Raw genomic sequence first — 19,366 nt, 5'->3', positions numbered from 1 at the left:
AGCGGACTGAAATACCATCATTACGACTGCGTGATGCCAGGCTGGCCGCTGTGGCCTCGAGCGCGGCCTACCTACCGTAACTAACGACAATACCGCAAACTGACTGACTAACTGCTCAGCTAGTTCGTCTCTCTCGTCTAACCTTCCCTACTGTTCCTCTCTCTCCAAAAAAACTAACTAGTACAAAGTCTGGGCTGCACCGACGACAGTGACAAGTGACACCTTCCACGAGAGACGAACGCATAGTCGCAAGTTGGTTTGACAAAGCCACAATGCTGAACTCAATATGCCCGTGACAAAACCCCCCTCTAAACCGTCAGATATCGACTTATCTACCAACGAAGCCCTCCTCCAACACGCCGAGGCCTCTCGGCTTGCAAGGTCATGGCTCTCCGGGGTATTCGGTGACGAGTCCTCTGCCGCCTCGGTCCAGGACGAGCAAGACAAGTTCGACAAGACAGTAGCCCATAAACCGGCTCTCTACTCTGACACGTATGCCGTCCTGGCTCTACACCCTTCCCTTTGTTCCCATGTTTCTTCTTTACTGACCTCCCTCCCGCAGCGGTGGCATAGGATACGCCGAACCTACAGATCCCACCTCTTCGGCATCTCGCGGCTCCTCAGATCCAGCAACGGCGTTCCTCCGAAAGCAAATGCTTGGTCGCGGGGCCAATCAGCACCCTACTTCTACAAGGGGCCCTCCTCGACCAGGAGGCAACCCGCATTCCCTTCGCAGACGTCGAGATGACGACGACGAAGATGAGGAAGAGGGTAGATCAGGATTGGGCAAGAGCAAGGCCTCGAAGCAAAAGCTCTCAAGCTCCCAGATTTCGTCGGTAGCGAACGCGAACGGCGCAGATAACGTCGTGTCTCCGTCGCAAGAGGCCGAGAATGCTACGGCGCTGAACGGTGGTCAGCTGCAAAAGACAACGACGCATCAACAGCAGAAGAAGAAACGCGGATCTAGTTATCTGGATGAGATACTCGCGTCTCGTGCGTCCAAGAAGAAGAAGAAATCCGGAAAAGGTGACGATGGATGAACAACTCGGGTGCACGGTATCCAGCTAAGGAAACCAAGCCATTGGCTTTTCATCACCACCTGTGAAAAGCCAGTCCGCCAGCCAGGAACAGATTCCGATGACGGTTATGTACAGCAACAAGGGACAACGACACCGGAAGTTGCGGCATCCCCGTCGTCATCGATATTCTCATCGTGCACTGCAGTGGCCTGATTCACTCGCTAGCAACCTTGTCTGCGAATCAATCTTGGAAGGGACCAGGGTTTCTCAGCCCCCCATATCAACCTGCTGCCAGTGACGCACTTTGTCCCTGTACAGTGACATGGACCACACAGAGATTCCGCCTACCAGGATAGACACCCCTTTTGGTGGCACACGGTCGGACACGCAGATCGAGTATCTTGAGCCGCCTCACGATCTACGACTCTTTCGATGAAAAGAACTCGGGTCAACATACCCGTATCATCTACCGAGCATCGGAGCTCGAATTACACATCACATCGATGGTGGATGTTACTACTTCTACACCATATGGGAAAGAATTTACATCGTAACGGACACCAATGCAATCGGAGGATAGCGACTCTGGACCCTGCGCAAATCACACAGAGATGCGAAAACTTGCAGAAACACGTCTTTCGTGAATCCCTCTCACTCACGTCACCACGACCACCCACCGTGTAGATCAGTCCACGTGGCAGTGTTATAGTCAGAGGAACAATATGAAACGAAACTGCTTTTGCGAAGAATGAATCTTCTCGCACACCTGATGCTCCTTGCCATCACCCTCACTCATCAAGGAAGGACAGGTAGATACCAAGGTGGTAAGGATAACCACTGAATGCCTTCTCCGCAGCCACTACCAAGCTAGGCGGGTATAATTTCATAACATGGCTCCGTAGAGCTCAATCTCTGGCTATCTGTGTATGACTCGAATGGAATCTGGCCTTCTCTTCCGCCCAGGTCTTGAGCACAAGGGAGAAACGCCTAGACTTTTAAAGGTTGCAACCCGCCTGAGGTTGGCAATCTTCATTCCTTCATCCCAACCCAGGTGGGGTTTTCCTTTCTGATCACCACATTGATACAAATACGTAGTGTGAACGCTGTGAAATTGCAGGACTCGAACAGGCAAAGATAAGAACAGCGAGATCAAAAACAAACTCCGCCAGATCTGACTGTCTGGGACCATTAAGCTGGCTTTCTTTTGATGCGCAAAAGTCAAAACCAATAAAGTGCCTCCCTTCCATATATATACACATGCCCGCCAACCCTGCCATACATTGTTTCACAAAACATTCCGGCCGTCACACTCGGCGGGAACAAAAACCAGCCAAACATTCACATTATCTTCATACCAGTCGTTTCCTTTTCCGATCATCGTTGCCTTCGTCCTCGTTCTCTTGTTCCGCCGTTTCGGCCGGGTTGAGCAGTAATTGGAGAGTCGCCATACTGCCTCGACGGGTCGCAGGAGCCGAATGTAGCTCAAAGTTGGGTCGCGGAAATTTACTCGAGGCGGGCGTCCACAAGACGTTCTCTACACCCAAACCAGCGGGCGGTGCCTCGGACGACGAGGTCAGCGGTGGAGTTGGTTGATTTGCAGTCGTTGCGTGCCTTTTAGACCCATTGATCTCGTATCGTGCCAACTGGTCCTGAAGTTGTCGATCCCCTGCCTGTGGGCCTTGTTGAGGGGATGACGGCTGCCAATGCACAGACGATTGTCCAGATGCATATGGCGATCCATTCCCGTTGTCAGTTGATGGAGGCCAACCGTGCTCCCGGATATCAGCTGACGTGTGTCTCCGGGCGAGATTCAGAGGCGGGGGAGTGGACACAGAGGCCAAAGGGTGTACGCTAGGAGGTGGCTGCGTGGGCAGCGCAGGTCGACTGAAGCCTGGAGATGGATGCGGTATACTCACCGATCCGAATCGTCGTGGTGAAGAGGGAAAATGGGGAAGCGGAGGAACAGGCGGTCGCAACCCGACATGCTGTGGTTCAATTTGAATCGATGACCTTCGGCTGTCAGGGTAGTTATATCCTCGAGGAGAGACGGGTGGTTCTAGTGCACCGCCATTAGGAAAGAGTGATTGCCTGCCCACGTGCAACGTATCTGATTGTGACTCCAAGCCGCGGACAAACTCAAGTTGACGAGCTATTTCTTTCTGCATGTTGGCAATGTCATTGTATAATGCGGAATCTGGCGACGATAGTGTCTGCACAGCGCTGGTCAGGTTTTGAGATAACTGATGCACTCGGATCATGCCTTCTGTTAATGTCTGGCATCTGTCCTCTGTCCTTTGCAGGCGTGCTTGTATGTCCCAATATGTATTTTCAAGCATGGCAAGGCGTTGGTCAGTGTCTGAGATCATGTCCGCTGGGGTCCCGGGTTGTGATGCCCCAGATTTAGCATTGGAGAACGAATCCCGATGAATCAAGGTGTGCCTCGAAGCACGTCTCTTTATTTCTCTCAGTCCCATTAGGTCACCTTTCTTAAAACTGCCGTTCCCGTGCTTAAACTCCCAAAGCGCCGAATCCGGTGATCCGGTGTGAAAGACATCGCTGACTTTGTGGAAGCCATACATGTTCAGCTGGCGGACGAATGAAGATATGTTTGTGTGTTTGAAATATTGCGCCAACACTTTAGAGAATTCGGTCGAGGGTGACATGACAAAGCTTTCATTTGTGTTGGACCACGATATCAGATGCTGGATACTTTTGTCCTCTAACATGCTGTAGAGTTTATGTATAAATGCTGTCTGAACCACCTTAGGGCCTTGCGAGGCTCCCACGGCGCCGGCGGCAGCGTTATTCATGCTCAAGCCAACATGCTCCCGGCCGCCGTTGGCTGAATTGCCCTGGTCAACTTCCGGGCTTGTTCCCTGGGCAGGAGGACCCATGTTCGAGGGAGCAGGAGAAGACGCCTGCATCGAATCTTCATGACTCGACTTGGGCGAGGTGTTGTTATTCTGGTGCAGAATAGGCATGGCTCGTGGTCCCGACAGAGATTCGAGAGGAGGATCGAAAGGGTTTCTCAAAGTCGACTGAAAAAGGGTACTCATGATTATGCGGCGGCTTTAAGAAGTATTTTCGTGAAGCGGGCGCGCCTTCACCGATGTGCTATTTTCATGTCATGCAAGGCATCAATACTTTGCATCGCCAGTGGAGTACGCCACACATCTGGGAGACAAGGCGTGACGGACAGGTCGGTTCTCCTAGTAGATGCGGTCCCCGACTTTGGACGACGACTCGGGGGGCTCAGGCCAGTCGGTGCAGGCGTCACCGGAAGAGGCGACTGTATGACGAAGAGTTGCCCGGTCAATGAAGAGCCTCGTCGCGGCCGGTTCGGAAGACCAAGCTGCCAGATGTGGAGGCAGGACTCGAGATGGAGGTTCAGGTGTGGAAAGGACTCGAGGAGGGTGGTGTCAGCGCAGGAAGGAGAGGCGGCTTTAGGGTTGTCGGGGGCGTTTTCTAGAACAGAAAACAAGGAGCAGGCGCGCGGCGCAAGATCCAGATATATTGCGAATATCAGGAGCACAGGTTCTGCGTAGTCAGATGCGCAGACACGGCGGAAAGAGGCACGGGTTTTTTTTTCCGTTGACACAACGCGAGTGTATCTCCTGCTACCGAGCTGCAGGAACTCGAGAGGCGTATTGGTTTCCGAGGGTCTCGAGGGAGGCCGCAGAGTGTCGAGGGTTCGATCAGAGTTCGAAGGGAGTTCGACGACCGACGGAGGGACAAAATAGAATCCAGTGGACTACGGCATCAATCGAGGGGGTCAATAAGGTAGTAGACAAAGTGGTTCGCTCGGTCGGAGTCCAACGGAAGAACCGGATTGGGAGGAGGCGGCAGGGATGGCTGATTGGCAACAGGACGGAGGTGCAGCCGATGTGCAAATCCTGTCGCCGAAGGGGAGGACGAGAGGACGACAGGAGAGCGGGAAACCCCTTGTTGGTACAGTAGAGGCACAGTAGAGGCACAGTAGTTGGCTGCAGACACGACAGATCGATCGCTGGCTGAGGGTGGAGAGGTGGAGAGGAGCTGTCAGTTCGGACCAAGGAAAGCAGGAGGATCAATGGATCAGGGAAGCGCGAGTGTTACGGAGTCGAGATAAGGAGGCGAGAAGCGAGACCCGCGAACCATGAGGGGGCGCGAAGTAAAGGAGGGTCGAAGCAGTGATGGCGAGGGAGGAGATGGTTTTCACTCTGATGCTGGAATGGTCAGAAGAGGTTATATCGAGTTTAAGGTGCAACGTGGATGAGGGTCTGTTCTCTGGACTACGGTTGCTGCTAAGATGGAAGCGAGAAGACGTTATCATCTACTTGGAAATGGCCGTCGCGGCGGTTTGACTAAAGGCCTGCCGTATACTCGTATCGAGGGAGTCTCTCCCTTCGCTTGAGAGTTGGTCGAGAAAAGATCAAGGTCAGGTCAGCAGAAGGAAAAAAGGCACATCCGAGGTTCCAACGTTACGACACTAGTTCACCAGAGGGTCCGCATTCTCAACAGGAAGGGCGGGACTAAGGAATGATATAATTACGTCGAGTCAGGACGAGTACTGTAGGTTGTGGCGGACTCGTAGATCCTCCACATATCTGCAACTATTTTCTCGTGGCGGCGGGCGGCGGTGGTGGTGGCCGCAGTGTTGACGAACGTGGAATGGGCCATGACAGGGGCGGAAATAGATACCCTTAGGTGCCCTTAGGTGCCCTTAGGCGTCGTTGGGGTCCTTCTTAGGCTCCTTGGGGCTCACCCGGCCTGTGCTCTTTTCCCCTATCCACCACTTGAAACTTAGTCAGACTGCCTAAACACCAGCCCTCTCGGCCTGCTCTGGCCCATCACTCAAACCCTACCATCCCTACCACTGATCTGCCAGGTCCCTCGTGATTGAGAAGACTCTTTGGGCAATAGGCAGCCTCCGAATCTGCAACACCCAACATCTCTTCATCCTTGGATATACTTAGAATCACGACGACACTCGTATCAGGTCGAGACCTGGGCCCTTCTCGTCCAACCGCTGTCCTGCGCTTCCAATCAGCCCCCGCATACAAGCCCCCGGACAATGCTGTGTTGCGCCCTGCTCACCGAGCCAAACAATTGATGAAAACGGAACATCCATCTGCCAGACCCGTGGACATGGGTGACCCGGCTTTTTGGCGGGACTTGATCGCTGGCCCACACGCCGGCCATACTGACACTTCCTGACAGCGGACTCAGGACCCTGATCAAAGTGGCCTGCCGCCTTTATGCCGGCCTCTAGGACTGTGCAACGTTGCCGCACCAGCAGCCATGTCGGCCTTGGATTAACCGTGGATAATCAGCAGGAGCTGGAGAGGCTGACATGATACCCCACGGCCTCGCCGAGTGGTCATCAAATATCAGACCAGCGTTGAGATTGACCCGAAGGTGCCTCCTGCAATGTGTATCCCGCCATGTTCAAAACCAGACCCTTGTCGCTCAAACTTGTATCACGCTGGTGGACACTCTTCTTGCCAAATGCAGGTCAGTGGCTGATCTTCTCCTGCGTGTCAACATTTGCCGACCAGGCATCCCCGGTGGCAGCTCTTTATATGTAGGATGCAGGAAATTTGGATCTTCCAATATGGGATTGACATTGCCCAGCCGTTCAATATTCGTCGAATGTCATATCCGGTAAGATGGTGATGATCGGAAAGGGTGGCCGAGCACAAGCACACTGTACGGCAGATCGTGGCTATCAAGACTTGCGCTCAATGCGATAGGCGACAATCCTTCAGCACATGATTGAACGCTCGCACGCCGACAATTTGGCAGCAGGCTTCTGGGTGTCGTCACCGCCCAAAATTAGGCGCCGATTCTTGATTGACCAAGGGGATTCACTACCATTGTACCCCTTTGCTGCCCTCTTCTTCAATCCTGCGACTTGCATTCAGCGAATTGAATGAGAAAGGATATCTGAAAAAAGAATACAAAAACGGCAAGAAACTGATTCGAAGTGCGATACCCGACCTAGCAGCCAGTGCTTCACAATACTTATTCCGACTATCACTATGCGCGCCGAGCTAGAACTTGAGGTCCTAGTGATATTCAGTATTCATGAAACCTAGGTGAAGATTCCCAGTTCAAACCACTAAGCAGCTAGTTTTCAAGGATAAGCCCACCTCCAAACCACTCAGGCCAGAGTTGCCATCCGACGCGGTGAGTCTAATTAGTGGGCATCAAGGCGTTCTTTGTTACAGAAATTCTGGGGGTTAAAAAACCTACCATCTAAGCTTTCGTGATCATCATTATATTCACTGGGTTAGTATCAAGGCAGTAAGGTACCGTGCGGCAGCTCGCCTCAGAGCTTCAATCCACCTCACTGCGGGCTTCTCGACAGCACAAGCTGGTGGGCGCATGGAGAGCATCATGTCAGTCCAGCGGTCCCATATGAAGCTCCTCGTCGTCGCCTGACACAAACTGTTTCATGTATGGGTGAACTTTCCTCCAAGAACCAGACCAACAGTCACGCAACGGTGTCTCTTTGTACAATATATCGCGATATCAGAGTTCCTAGCTTTGGCGCGCAGTGCTCTGAGCACTACTCAGACTCCGTGACCAAGGGCAAACTGGCTTAGTGACGTCTATGGAGACCCATTTATTCGTCCACACCTGGTCTAAGTCGCTCAACGTGGCACTCATCAGAAACAACGAACAGGTTGATAACCATCCGTACTATACTCTTCTTGTAGGTCGTTCATCTCGGCTGTAGTCACCCCAAGGACGAGGTGCAGGAATAGCCGAAAATGACTAAGCGGAAAGCTCGCGTAAAATTTCCATCCACTTCTGGATAATTTTCCGCATCCAAAACATTTTTTGACATCCGGCGACCATATTATTGTCTGCGTGCTAAAGTCGAGTCCTTGAGCGTCTTGCCTGAAACGTTATTCCTAATACGGTCCATCAAAAGTAGGGGCTCCTGAGCCACAATGTCCAAATCCGCCATGGCACGCCGCCACAACCCTTTGGAAGATGATATAACCGCTTCGGGCGGCCGTCTACGGACGAAGTCTGTCACTGGGAAGAGAAAATCCAGGACCGATGAGAATACCCAAGGAGATGGCTATATTGACGCTCAATCTTCGAGGAAGATTCTGGCCATTGCACAAGATCTGGCGGATGAAGAAGCCCGAGATCACGCCGCCGCTGGTGTGAAGGCTCTATCTCCATCAAATGCCGCCTTTGCCTTTGACTCACGATTCACCACCGATGACGACGAAGATCGAGATGGACAAGCGCAGTATGACGATGAAGAAGACTGGATGCCGGAAGAAGAAGACGAAATAGCTGCCGAAGAAGACCTGGATCCAGAAGACATGGCTGTCTACAAGAAATTTCTCAAGGATGGCGAAGAGTTGCCGGATTTTGCACCCTCCATAGCGAACCTCACCACGGGGGATCGACAGCCAAACAATGTGTCCGAAAGAGAAGAGGAACCACAAGGCCCGCCTACGAATCTTACAGAACTGATCCTGCAGCGAATCGCTGAAAAGGAAGCGCTAGAAGCAGCGCGCAATGCGGGCACTCAACAACAGACATTCATCGGTTCAGGACCACCCGATGAAGCGGTTGAAATCCCCATGAGAGTGGCTGAGACATTCACAAAAGTCGGCCAACTTCTCTCTCGCTATAAATCTGGACCTCTTCCCAAGCCCTTCAAGGTGTTACCCACGCTGCCTCAGTGGCCAGAGTTACTATCCATAACCCGACCGGAAAATTGGAGTCCACATGCCGTCTACAGAGCCACCAAGATCTTCATCTCTGCCCCTGCGGCTACCGGGCAATACTTTTGTGAGACCATCCTCCTTGAACATGTCCGGGAAGATATTCAAGAGAACAAGAAACTCAACGTGCACCTGTACAACGCACTAAAGGCTGCGTTTTATCGACCCTCCGCCTTTTTCAAAGGCTTCCTCTTCACTCTTGTGCAGTCTTCCTGTACCCTCCGTGAGGCACAAATCATTTCCTCAGTGCTGGCCAAGATCAAGATCCCTGTCTTGCACTCTGCTGCAGCTCTACTTCGTCTATGCGAGATTTCAGCGGAACAAACGTCCAACGTCAACAGTGAAGCTGCCGGTGCAGCCAACATCTTCATTCGAGTTCTGCTAGCGAAGAAATACGCCCTGCCTTACAAAGTCGTGGATGCGCTGGTCTTCCACTTCCTTCGGTTTAGAGCATCCAAAGAGGATTCAGCAGATGCCGGGTTAGCAAGTAAAGAGGCAAAGCTTCCTGTTTTGTGGCACCAGAGCCTCCTCATCTTCGCACAAACTTACAGACACGAGATCACCGAAGATCAGCGTGAAGCACTACTGGATCTTCTGCTTGTTCGCGGCCATAAAGACATTGGTCCAGAAGTGAGACGCGAGCTTCTTGCGGGCAGAAATCGAGCTGCAGAAGGTGAGGAGGGTACAGCTATGGCTGTTGACCAGGATTCTCGAGATGATGGTGATGATACCATGGATATTGCTTGAATTGCCGGACTCTGGCTTTAGACATTTGACGAATGAGACGATATGATGTGGCCAAACTAGGATGTGAAGTGGTTACTCATGTAGCTACGTGATTTACGTTGTTCTTGAATATGATCTGGGATAAACCCATGCTTCACGTGAATAGTCCCTACGTAACCCGGCACGTACCAAGCATACTTCGTCTCATATGCGGGTCTGCCGTTGGGGGCCAAAATTGTGTTGTCGACTTTGTGCCGGATTCTCAAAATCAACAAACCAAAACCTCACTCCTCACAGCATACTGGGGCCCTTCGACAAACACGACGTATACCATCGGGCCAACTCTCGCGTATCTATATGGGAGACCAGCAAACTCCAGAGATCGTCCCTAGGACAAATGTCGGCCTGATCCGCGCCGGTCGTGATGAGGATCATACACGCCCACGGATAGTGAGTTGAGACGACCCCCTCGACATCCACCATCATGAGTACGTCTGGACATTTTCAACACTCCCGACTTTCGCTCTCTGGCAAGTTCATGCGCCTCTTGCAAATCCAGGGGTCCACCACAGCTTCTGCTTCCAGCACCGGTGCCGGTGGCAGCAGCAAAAGGGAAGCCCCTATCTCACTCCGCATCACACAATACGCTCTACACCGTCGGCCACCATACGTCGCAATAAGCTATACTTGGGGCAATGCGGCACACACCCACGAGATCCGCGTCAATGGCCGCCCGTTCTTGGTGAGGGCCAATCTGTACAGTCTCCTGTGGCACCTCAGACAGCGAGGTGAGAGCCGCTTCCTGTGGATCGACGCTCTGTGCATCGACCAAGCCAATCTCGAGGAGAGAAACTTCCATGTGCAACTGATGGGAAGCATCTACCACAGCGCCGACAGAACTATAGTATGGCTCGGTCTGCCCAGTGAAGACAGACGACAAGCTAGAGCACTTGAGTTTGTCGCAGAGTTAGCGGCCGCAATGTCCGTAAGTGACTCTCCCGCTCGCTCTCACGGGGGCAAAGGGGAGCGGAAACCATCTGCGGCGACCCAAGACAATTGGGAACGCATGTACATCACCGGAAGAGTCGGTGGGAATACCGCGTCCAGTACAAACACCGGTACAAGTGCAGTCGTTGCCAAACTCGAAGCCCGGTGGCGTAACCTGCTCGACCTGTGTCGCGGTGTCTACTGGACACGGACATGGATCATTCAAGAATTCCTCCGGTCGCCTTCTCTCGAAGTGCTTGTCGGGACGGCAAAGCTGGACTGGACACTATTCGAAGTCGTCGTGGGTATGCTCAAGTCCACGTCCCTAGACGCATCTACCACGACTTCAACCACGATCACAACACTCGTCGACCAATTCATGCACACCCTCCCGGTCCGCCTCACCCTCCGCCGGACTCACCATGCTCACTCTATGCTCTCTGATCTCGTAGCCGAATTTTACGATTCCAAATGCGCAGAACGTCGCGACAAAATCTATGGCATCCTCGGCATCGCAGACGACTGTAGCGACACCGAAGGCCCACAGCCAGACTACTCCAAGCATATCGTCGAGGTCTATTTTGAAGTCTACAGGTATCTCTGTATGCGATATCAATATCTGTCTCGATCTCCTCCTTCTCCTTCTCTTTCAGGGACAGTGCCATTCATGCAGACCATATCCCTTACGATCCGGGCTCTGAACATAACACAAGCCGATATAGAAAATTACCTCTCTGCATCATCAAACTCGACTTCGACGTCGAGCGACGACAAACCCACCAAGGATATGCTTGACAGCCTCGTCTTCAACCTGCGACCAGACTACGTCAACGCGATCGACTCCGTCCTCCCTGGATGGACGAGTATTCGTGATCTTCGCCAACGGCTAGATCAAGTGCCCTGGGAGAAATACGTAGGCCACGAGGTCAGAAGAAAACCGTCGCGGAACGCGTCTGGTTCGACCACATCCACATCCACATCCACGCAGACACCGATACCGACAACGCCGTCGAGCAACAACGCCGCCACGACGACAGCCACGGTTGACAGTGTGACGTCGTCAGCAAAGGGGACAGAATACGTTAGGGCCCCGTTACCCTCCGACCTCGTCAGTACCATCATCGCCGCCGCAACGCACGGCACCGACTTGACCAACCTCCACAACTACGCGACTTTGTCGGACAACCCATCACAACCGCAGATGCAGCCGCAAAGACCCACATGTCGGATCCCATACGCCACAATACTGAGCCACGAAGAAGACAAACGCACCGCCGACAACGCCGCCCTCCTCAAACCGAGCGTCATCATCGAATCCAACCCCAAGGCCGGCGTCGATCCTCTGCGTCTGGGCTTCGCGTGCACAGACGTGAGAAGGGGCGATCTGATATGCCAGTTCCGCGGGGTCGACGTGACGTTGATTGCCAGACGGGTCGCGACGGGCGGAGCATTGAAACTCGTCGGCCTGGCGCGCATGGTAGGTCATTCGGGATTGAGGGAGGTCGGCATACATCCTGGATGTAAGAGTGGTACTGTCACTACTCCCGCTGCTGCAATTGCCGCTGCCGGGGCACGTGGCCGGTTTCATTCGCCGTCGCGGGATTCGCTTTCGCCTTCGCGTTCGTATTCGAGCTCGCAGTCAGGAAGGAAGGATGTTGGCGGAGGCGGAGGCGCGAGTGGAAGCGGAAGCAGAGACACAGACAAGGCGTGGTGGTGGTGGTCTGGAGTGGTGCTCCCTCCGGATGATGGGGACGACGCAGGTATCACAAACGATGTCGTTAGCCGTACGACGAGTACGGATACGAATACGGGCATGGGCACGAGCACGAGCACGAGCACGAGCACGGCGACGAACATCGGTAGAGATACGGGTACTGACACGGGTCCTGGTGACCATGACTATACTATCGAGACGGATCCGCTTAGCCTTTGGGAACTGTTTAGACCGAAATAGAGAGTCAAGTTATGTTTACGTACCTACCTAATGTACCTGAAGGTACGGGATAGATCACACAACCACAAAGCATACAGATCAACGACACAGACAAATGCAAAGCCACCGCCGATGTATTGAGAACCTCAGAGACATGACTTTGTCGATTTCAACGTGATCGATACACCCTTACCTTCAACGCGATGGATACATACACATGCCCTCGATTCCAAGGGGATTTACCGTCAACCTCAACGTGATTGACATCCCTACCGAAAGTGGTGGATTGACAGACTGAGACAACTTACGGAGATACTCCAGTAACATGTCTGCAGAATTGAGAACTTAATTACGTTTCATTCCATTCCCATGCTCTCTACTCTCAACGTTCTATAGAGCAAGTGGCGACCCTTAAATATTCTTTCCATAACGTACCCGGGTCACGCCGGGATGAAAATTCGTCAACTCGTCATTTGCCATCTTGAGAACGTTGAAGTCGTCACCGTATTGGCCAATCACCTGCATTCCAACCGCGACTTCTGGACGCCAGGGAATATCTGGATGACGTGGTCCTGGAACAGAAATCGCAGGCAAGCCAGCCAAACTCGCGGGGACTGTGAAGACGTCGTTGATGTACGACTCAAGAGGAGTTCCAGTTCGGACATATTTGAGCCGCGGCGGCGGAGTTGGAGCTGTCGGCACTACGATGAAATCCACGCCTTGCTTGTTGACCTTTGTACCGTCCCTGAGCGGATTCGGCATTCTGAAGACAGAGTCGAAATCCTGTTGCACCATTCTCCGAATCTTTTGTGCTTGGATAAAGTAATTGTCCATGGCGCCCGCACTCAAGCTGAAGGTCCCCAACAAGATTCGTCTCTGTACTTCGCGGCCAAAGTTTTGCCCCCGGAATCGTGAATAAAGGGTACCGTTGGCGTCATCAACATGACCATGCCGGTTGCTCCCGTATCGAACTCCATCGTACTTGGCAAGGTTGGAAGATGCCTCTGCTGGGGCGAGGATGTAGTAGGCTGATAATGCGTGTTTGGTGGATGGAAGAGATATAGGGACGATCTCGTAGCCCGCTTTCTCCAAATGACTCAAAGTAGCTGTCCAAGACCAGCGAACTAGAGGATGCATCTCTTGGATGTTGTATTCGAGAGGCACACCAATGCGCCTCGGCAATGTTTTGCGAGGCAGGATAGGATGCTTTCTGGGATTGTATCGTCCTGAGGCCGCCGGAGAAGCAGGACTAAACCTGGGCCCATTCATTGGGACTGGGAGAATCTTGGTACCCTGCAGCGCAGTGTCGCGGGCATAGGTTGCATAACGCACTCGTGTGCGAGATGCGGAGGACAGACAAGTCGGGTCGTTTTCATCTGGTTTCGTCAAGATGTCTGTATTCATAAGCATGTATCAACTGATTCGAGGATCCATTCGTACCATATGTTAACCAGACATCAGGAACAAACTTTGCGACCAAGCCGACGGTGTCCAGGGAGTTCGCATATGGAACAACGCCTTTGCGTGATATCATCCCATACGAAGGTTTGAAGCCTACCAAGCTCATGTACGCGGCCGGGAGTCTTATTGAACCGCCTGTATCCGTGCCGATCCCGACCGTGGCCAGGTTTGAGGCCACGGCAAGGGCACTTCCACCAGAGCTTCCTCCAACCGACAGTGCCGCTCCGCCATGAGGCCCAGCGAGAGGCCCATTGTGTACCTCCCCATAGGCAGAATTGATTGAATGTGATCCCATGCCGAATTCATCCATGTTTGTTTTTGCAAGCATTATCTGCCCACCTCTTTGGAGAAGATCTGCGACTGTCGAGTTTTGTGTGGGCAGAAAGCCTTTCAAGGTGTTTGAAGCACATGTCGTCGGTAGTTCAGGTGTCACGATGTTGTCTTTGATCACTACGGTATAGCCATGATTTGCTGATTTGATTCCGTCTGTGCAAGAGTGTGTTAGCCCCATGATCTGCGGCCAACAAAAGTCCATGTCATTCTTACAAAAGAACCTAAAGTCCTCTGTACTCGCGTGTGCCCCATGTGCCTTGACTGCTTCACGTAGCAGAGCGTCGGGGTCTCGGAGCGCATTGCTCAACGAGATGAACGGATTCCCATAGTCTTTAGGGTTGAGAGACTGGCACAGGAGGCTGCACACATGACGCAGGAGTTTGATATCCTGGTGGTGACGATAGCCCCGACCAATGCGATGCGGCATTCAGTCTCTGGGCAAGTGACGGTCCTGCATGTGTTTGTACAGCGACTGGAGAATCTAGAGAAGTACTTTGAATAAATGGTGCAGGCGGAGCGGGAAAAGAATGATCCGAGCCCGACGACGCCTCGGCCGCCATCCACAGTCCGGGGTCGAGCACAAGAGGGATGCTTTCTGTTAGACAGCAAGACGATTTTCTTCTGGTAATTGCTGCGGCACGATACTGTCATCCTCGACTTTGGCCTCCATAAGCACCTTTTTATTGTGCTCGCGCTGTCAAATTGATTGAATCTGTTGCAAAACCTGGACAGGATGACCTCGGTTCCCGACCTTGTTAAAGGTACACGCATAAAAGCCTGCACTGAGTGTCGGCAACAGAAGGTATGGATGTCGATGACTTCGAGGATGGGCATTCGCGCTGACAGATGTTATAGTTGAGATGTGATGCTTCCAACGACTACTCTCAGCCATGTTCCCGTTGCAGGAAGTTTAAATTGGAATGCATCGTTTCAGCAAACTTTCGGAGGGTTAAGCGTCGAACGTAGGCGGTGGGATGGCAGATTCACAGAATGATACTGACTTCCTTTCTAGCAAAACCGAGTTGCAAGCGGAACTCGATCAACTGAAGCGACGTGTTGCCGCGAGCTCACCGAAGCCGCTTCCTGCGTCGTCGATTCAACTGTCGGAGGCCGACTTGTTGCAGACCTCAGACATACTTGCAGAGACTATCAGCACTTCTCAGAGCCGAAGCCTTGGTGCGAAAGGGAATGACATGAGGCAACAGACAAGGACCCTTTCCCCGACGGTCACAGAGCAAGCAGAAACGCCTCTACTCACGTCGGATCAAGCAACGTCTGCGACTCTTTCACAAAATCTACAGGGCATTCGTGTCGATGCTCATGAGATTGACGAATGTTTCTCGTTGTATGTGCTTGCAACGCGATCTGATTTTCCTTCTCCTAGTAACGCTCTCAGATTCTTTCACAGATTCTTACCATACATGCCCATCTTTGACACACCATTTAACCCTGATGATTGCTATAGAGCTTCACCGTTCCTCTTCTGGGCGGTCGTTACTACTGGTGCCAGGAGATCTGAAAACCCTACCTTAATATTGACTTTAGCTCCAAAACTTATGGATCTCGCTCAGCAGGCATTATTTGCTACTGAGAGATATTTGCCGACCATACAAGCCCTAATTCTTATGTGCACATGGCCGATACCGATTGACACCTTGCAAAAGGACAAAGTACCTATGCTTGCCGGGTCAATGCTGCAACTTGCCACGAACATGGGTCTTCATGTCTATGGTACTGCACAAGACTTTACACGCGTTGCATCTCGTCATGACCGCCGACAGCGGGATTTCCGAACGAGGCTGTGGGCTCTTTGTCTAATAACATGTCAGAGGTGAGGATGGACACTCCGTATTCTACTGCACGGTGCTCAACCAGACGTAAAGGGTCAATAATCATTGTGGCCTTCCGCCCCTCCTAATTCCAGATACTTATAGTCACGAAGGCTATCGAGAAGATCCTTTCAAGGATATTTCTGCGACCATCCAATTCCAGCGGAAACTCAATCAGATACAGACCGAAGCTACTCTCCATATTGAGCAGGAGGCATTGTCCAAGAGCCCAGAAATCCGAAATGCCAGTCTTGGTTGTGCGGTTGATCAAGGATTGACACGGCTTGCTTCCTTAAGCCACGAATGTCCATCTCTCAGTGGTACGTGTCTTCCCTTGATTGTTTTTAACCAAAAGGGGCTAATGGTGAAGATCGTTTCTGGCTACTCGGTGCGAAACTACAAGTAGAAGCATGCCTCCTTCTTGCCCACTCTTCAGCAATCCAGGATATGCACCTCAGCGACCTGTACAGCAATGCGTGTGCAATGGTCGAATTTGGAGAAGAGCTTGACAAGCGAGAAGCATTCGCATCATTTGCCCCGGCTTTGTTACTTTCCTCTCTTCACCTTGCAGCGCTACTCATCCTTCGCATCGGCAAATCTCATCTCTCTTCCATGCTCGAATTGCAGCGTGGACGAAAGTGCTTCTTCCTCGTGATCGAACTCAACAAAAAGATCAGTGTGAGAGCTGATGACTTGGCGGCTCGCGGAACCATTATTTTGTCCCAGCTATGGACCAGCAAGGTGCCGTTTAAGCAACCTGACGGCACAATAGACCCTCTCTGGCTTCAGTGTAGAAGCAGATTAGGCATGAGCGTATGCTTTGATTGTTATTGGTTATGGCGGCAAGAGTTCGCGGGATTGCCAAATCCTTATGATGGCGTTGAAGGTAACTAGGTGGCTCCATTCAATTGCGCGACTTGGCTAACACAACATCCAGATGTGTTGAGGAATGCCTCGGGCAAGCTCGCCTCGGTCTCTGTGCTTGAGCCAGGCATGAACATGGGTATCGGCTGGTCTCCTAATGCACCATTCACAGATTGTTGGTGGCCACAAGTTGAAGAGCTTGTGTACGACACTGCTTGGCAACGAAACGGCGAGAGTGTGCAAGACCACATGCTACAGTGATCATATTGGGAAACATTAATGCAGTCCTAAATCCCCAATATCTGCGCTTGGCTCCTTGTCCTGCAGAGCTTCACTCACAACCAAGCCGGATGCAAGGCTTAGACTGATGCCCCAAGGTCCATGACCTGTTGCAATCCAAACACCACCACCGCCCACACGGATTCCGCCCAGGTCTTTTTCCGGTATCTGTCCTATGACCGGGACTCCACTGGAGCTGACGGGCCTGAAACACAAGCCTTCTCGGACTGTCTGGAGATCATCTTGGTTTAAGCCATCCCCTTCGCTGGCTAAACCCGTGAGCTGCACTGTGGTCTTTCGAAGGCTTTCGATGCTCTTCGGATCCATCAGTTGCTTCACGTCGGTTGCCAATTCTGGTAATGGGAGAGCACTGTCATTGACACCACCAATCCAGATTTCTGTTTCACCGTCACGCGCCAACCGAGCATACGCTTCTGGGGAGTAGGACCAGTATCGACCTGGCGCGCAATATATCGCATAACAAAGCCAGTTATCCTGACCCCCACCGATGTTCCTTTTCTCGGCGTCAACAAACGGATGAGGGTAGCGAGGCGACTTCACAGCCAAGCTGTAGCCAGCCAATGGTCTTATGGGTATTCGCGTTTTGCTCTGTGCAAACAGCGTTTTGAAGACCCTCGGCGTCCACGCTCCAGCAGCCAACACAATCTTGTCACATTCGATATCACTCTTATCAGCCCCTTGGTCTCCCGTGGTCTCCAACCTCAGGCCGGTCAGAAACCCTTCGTTGTTCGTCAGAACCGCCGTAGCTGTCGTGGACAGATGGATTTGAACCCCGCGGCTCTTGCTCTCCTCGTAGAGGAATTCGCACAGTTCCTTGGGTTCAATCTGTGCACATTCCTCCGGACCGGCAATTGTGCTCAGAGACCCTCCGGGTTGGGGAGTGAACACGGCCGGAGACCCATCCTGGTTTACCACGCCACGGTGACCATCTGACCTTCCTTCGACCAGGCCAGCACGGCTGGTCCCATCTAGTAGCCAGTCTCCGCGTCGGCCAGTCTTTCCTCGACTGCTAGCGGCATGTTCGTCAACACTCAAACTGTAGACATGGCTTCCGGCGTACCCCCATTTTCGCGACCCGTCGTGCTTCTCTGCCAATTCGCGATGTAGTCTGAAGGAAAGAGCCCCCAAGCTTGAAACAGCTGGACTGAACCAGTCTGACGCTAAGAAACCTCCAGCGTAGCCGCTGGCAGAAGCGAGCAACATTGGCGCAGACTCGACGATATGAATAGGCGCTTCTTCTGTTGCCGGTCTGGACAGTGAGAGATAGTATGCGGTGGACAGGCCTATGATGCCACCGCCAATGATTACTGTGCCCATCTTTGGTCGGGATCGGCTTGTCGAGTAAAATACCACTTGGAATCTTTCAAAGGAAGAGGGACTGTTCTTCAATGTCACGACGTACTCCAGTTGATGAGTTTCAATGCCGGTGTCTATCGCGAGGTCAATGTTGGTGTGATACCCCCTTTGGTCCCATGGTGTTTTCGAGCGCAAGTTTCACGAAGAACGACCTCTGTTCTCTGTGTGTGTGTGTCATTTGCGTCGTTCGTCGTGGCGCTCGCGGCACGCTTTTCTCCGCAACGACGTCAAAGAACGAACGAATCCGCTTGTCATCAGTCTATCACCGAATACTTGTGTTCACCTCAACATACGTTGCTTATACAATGCTCCTATGATCTGACAATGCAAAATGTGAAAATGCGATGAGAATTCAAATCAGCGCCTAGGTGATATATCTATCCACTCCCCTGGAACCACTTCCGACGGTAAGCGACCTTTTCTACACGATACTCACTGTAAGTAGGGAAACCTCCTGCGTATAGTTGTCCGCTGGTCGGCAGCAAGGCTCGAACCCACAACCAGGCGGTGCCGGTGCAGCGTTGGGAAGGGAGATGGATACCGGTGAATGGAACCGGCGAAGAAGAAGGATCCCCGGGTTCTGCCTCTCTTCACCGAGACCAGGTAGTCGAAAAGGTAGGAGGATGCATTGGGTCGCAGAGCTCTCACTTGACACAATCCCAAACACCTTGGAACGAAGCCAATACCAAAATCCTTAATGGAACCACAATCCCGAGGCGGTATAGAGTAAACAATCCCCGTTTAGATATCAGACCCTCTCGTTTGGATATCAGACCCTCTCGTTTGGATATCAGACCCTCTCGTTTGGATATCAGACCCTCTCGT

At 52.3% G+C, this 19,366-nt stretch overlaps 7 protein-coding genes across 7 annotated transcripts; 4 read left to right on the top strand and 3 right to left on the bottom strand.

The window, feature by feature from the left end:
* Positions 1-286: 286 nt before the first annotated feature.
* Positions 287-1,040, top strand: PV08_00881 (uncharacterized protein; the record flags this gene model as incomplete). Its single annotated transcript, XM_016375246.1, has 2 exons — positions 287-492; positions 563-1,040. The coding sequence occupies 2 exons, from the start codon at positions 287-289 to the stop codon at positions 1,038-1,040; spliced, it is 684 nt and encodes a 227-aa protein (XP_016240522.1).
* Positions 1,041-2,368: 1,328 nt separating this feature from the next.
* On the bottom strand, positions 2,369-4,075 carry PV08_00880 (uncharacterized protein; the record flags this gene model as incomplete). The annotated part of the gene is made up of 1 exon (XM_016375245.1): positions 2,369-4,075. The coding sequence occupies one exon, from the start codon at positions 4,073-4,075 to the stop codon at positions 2,369-2,371; it is 1,707 nt and encodes a 568-aa protein (XP_016240521.1).
* A 3,882-nt stretch (positions 4,076-7,957) lies between these two features.
* Positions 7,958-9,499, top strand: PV08_00879 (uncharacterized protein; the record flags this gene model as incomplete). The annotated part of the gene is made up of 1 exon (XM_016375244.1): positions 7,958-9,499. The coding sequence occupies one exon, from the start codon at positions 7,958-7,960 to the stop codon at positions 9,497-9,499; it is 1,542 nt and encodes a 513-aa protein (XP_016240520.1).
* A 517-nt stretch (positions 9,500-10,016) lies between these two features.
* On the top strand, positions 10,017-12,419 carry PV08_00878 (uncharacterized protein; the record flags this gene model as incomplete). Its single annotated transcript, XM_016375243.1, has 1 exon — positions 10,017-12,419. One exon carries the CDS (start codon positions 10,017-10,019, stop codon positions 12,417-12,419), a length of 2,403 nt encoding a protein of 800 aa, XP_016240519.1.
* Positions 12,420-12,809: 390 nt separating this feature from the next.
* Positions 12,810-14,619, bottom strand: PV08_00877 (uncharacterized protein; the record flags this gene model as incomplete). The annotated part of the gene is made up of 3 exons (XM_016375242.1): positions 12,810-13,792; positions 13,839-14,345; positions 14,406-14,619. 3 exons carry the CDS (start codon positions 14,617-14,619, stop codon positions 12,810-12,812), a joined length of 1,704 nt encoding a protein of 567 aa, XP_016240518.1.
* A 306-nt stretch (positions 14,620-14,925) lies between these two features.
* PV08_00876 (uncharacterized protein) lies at positions 14,926-16,915 on the top strand (the record flags this gene model as incomplete). Its single annotated transcript, XM_016375241.1, has 6 exons — positions 14,926-14,994; positions 15,048-15,154; positions 15,205-15,537; positions 15,589-16,023; positions 16,076-16,341; positions 16,392-16,915. The coding sequence occupies 6 exons, from the start codon at positions 14,926-14,928 to the stop codon at positions 16,913-16,915; spliced, it is 1,734 nt and encodes a 577-aa protein (XP_016240517.1).
* A 246-nt stretch (positions 16,916-17,161) lies between these two features.
* PV08_00875 (uncharacterized protein) lies at positions 17,162-18,502 on the bottom strand (the record flags this gene model as incomplete). The annotated part of the gene is made up of 1 exon (XM_016375240.1): positions 17,162-18,502. One exon carries the CDS (start codon positions 18,500-18,502, stop codon positions 17,162-17,164), a length of 1,341 nt encoding a protein of 446 aa, XP_016240516.1.
* Between the last annotated feature and the right edge of the window lie 864 nt (positions 18,503-19,366).

This window comes from Exophiala spinifera (genome assembly GCF_000836115.1).
Source record: "Exophiala spinifera strain CBS 89968 unplaced genomic scaffold supercont1.1, whole genome shotgun sequence".
Taxonomy (NCBI): Eukaryota; Fungi; Ascomycota; class Eurotiomycetes; order Chaetothyriales; family Herpotrichiellaceae; genus Exophiala; species Exophiala spinifera.
Note: the sequence above shows the minus strand (reverse complement) of the source record. Positions and strands in the feature narration are given on the sequence as shown.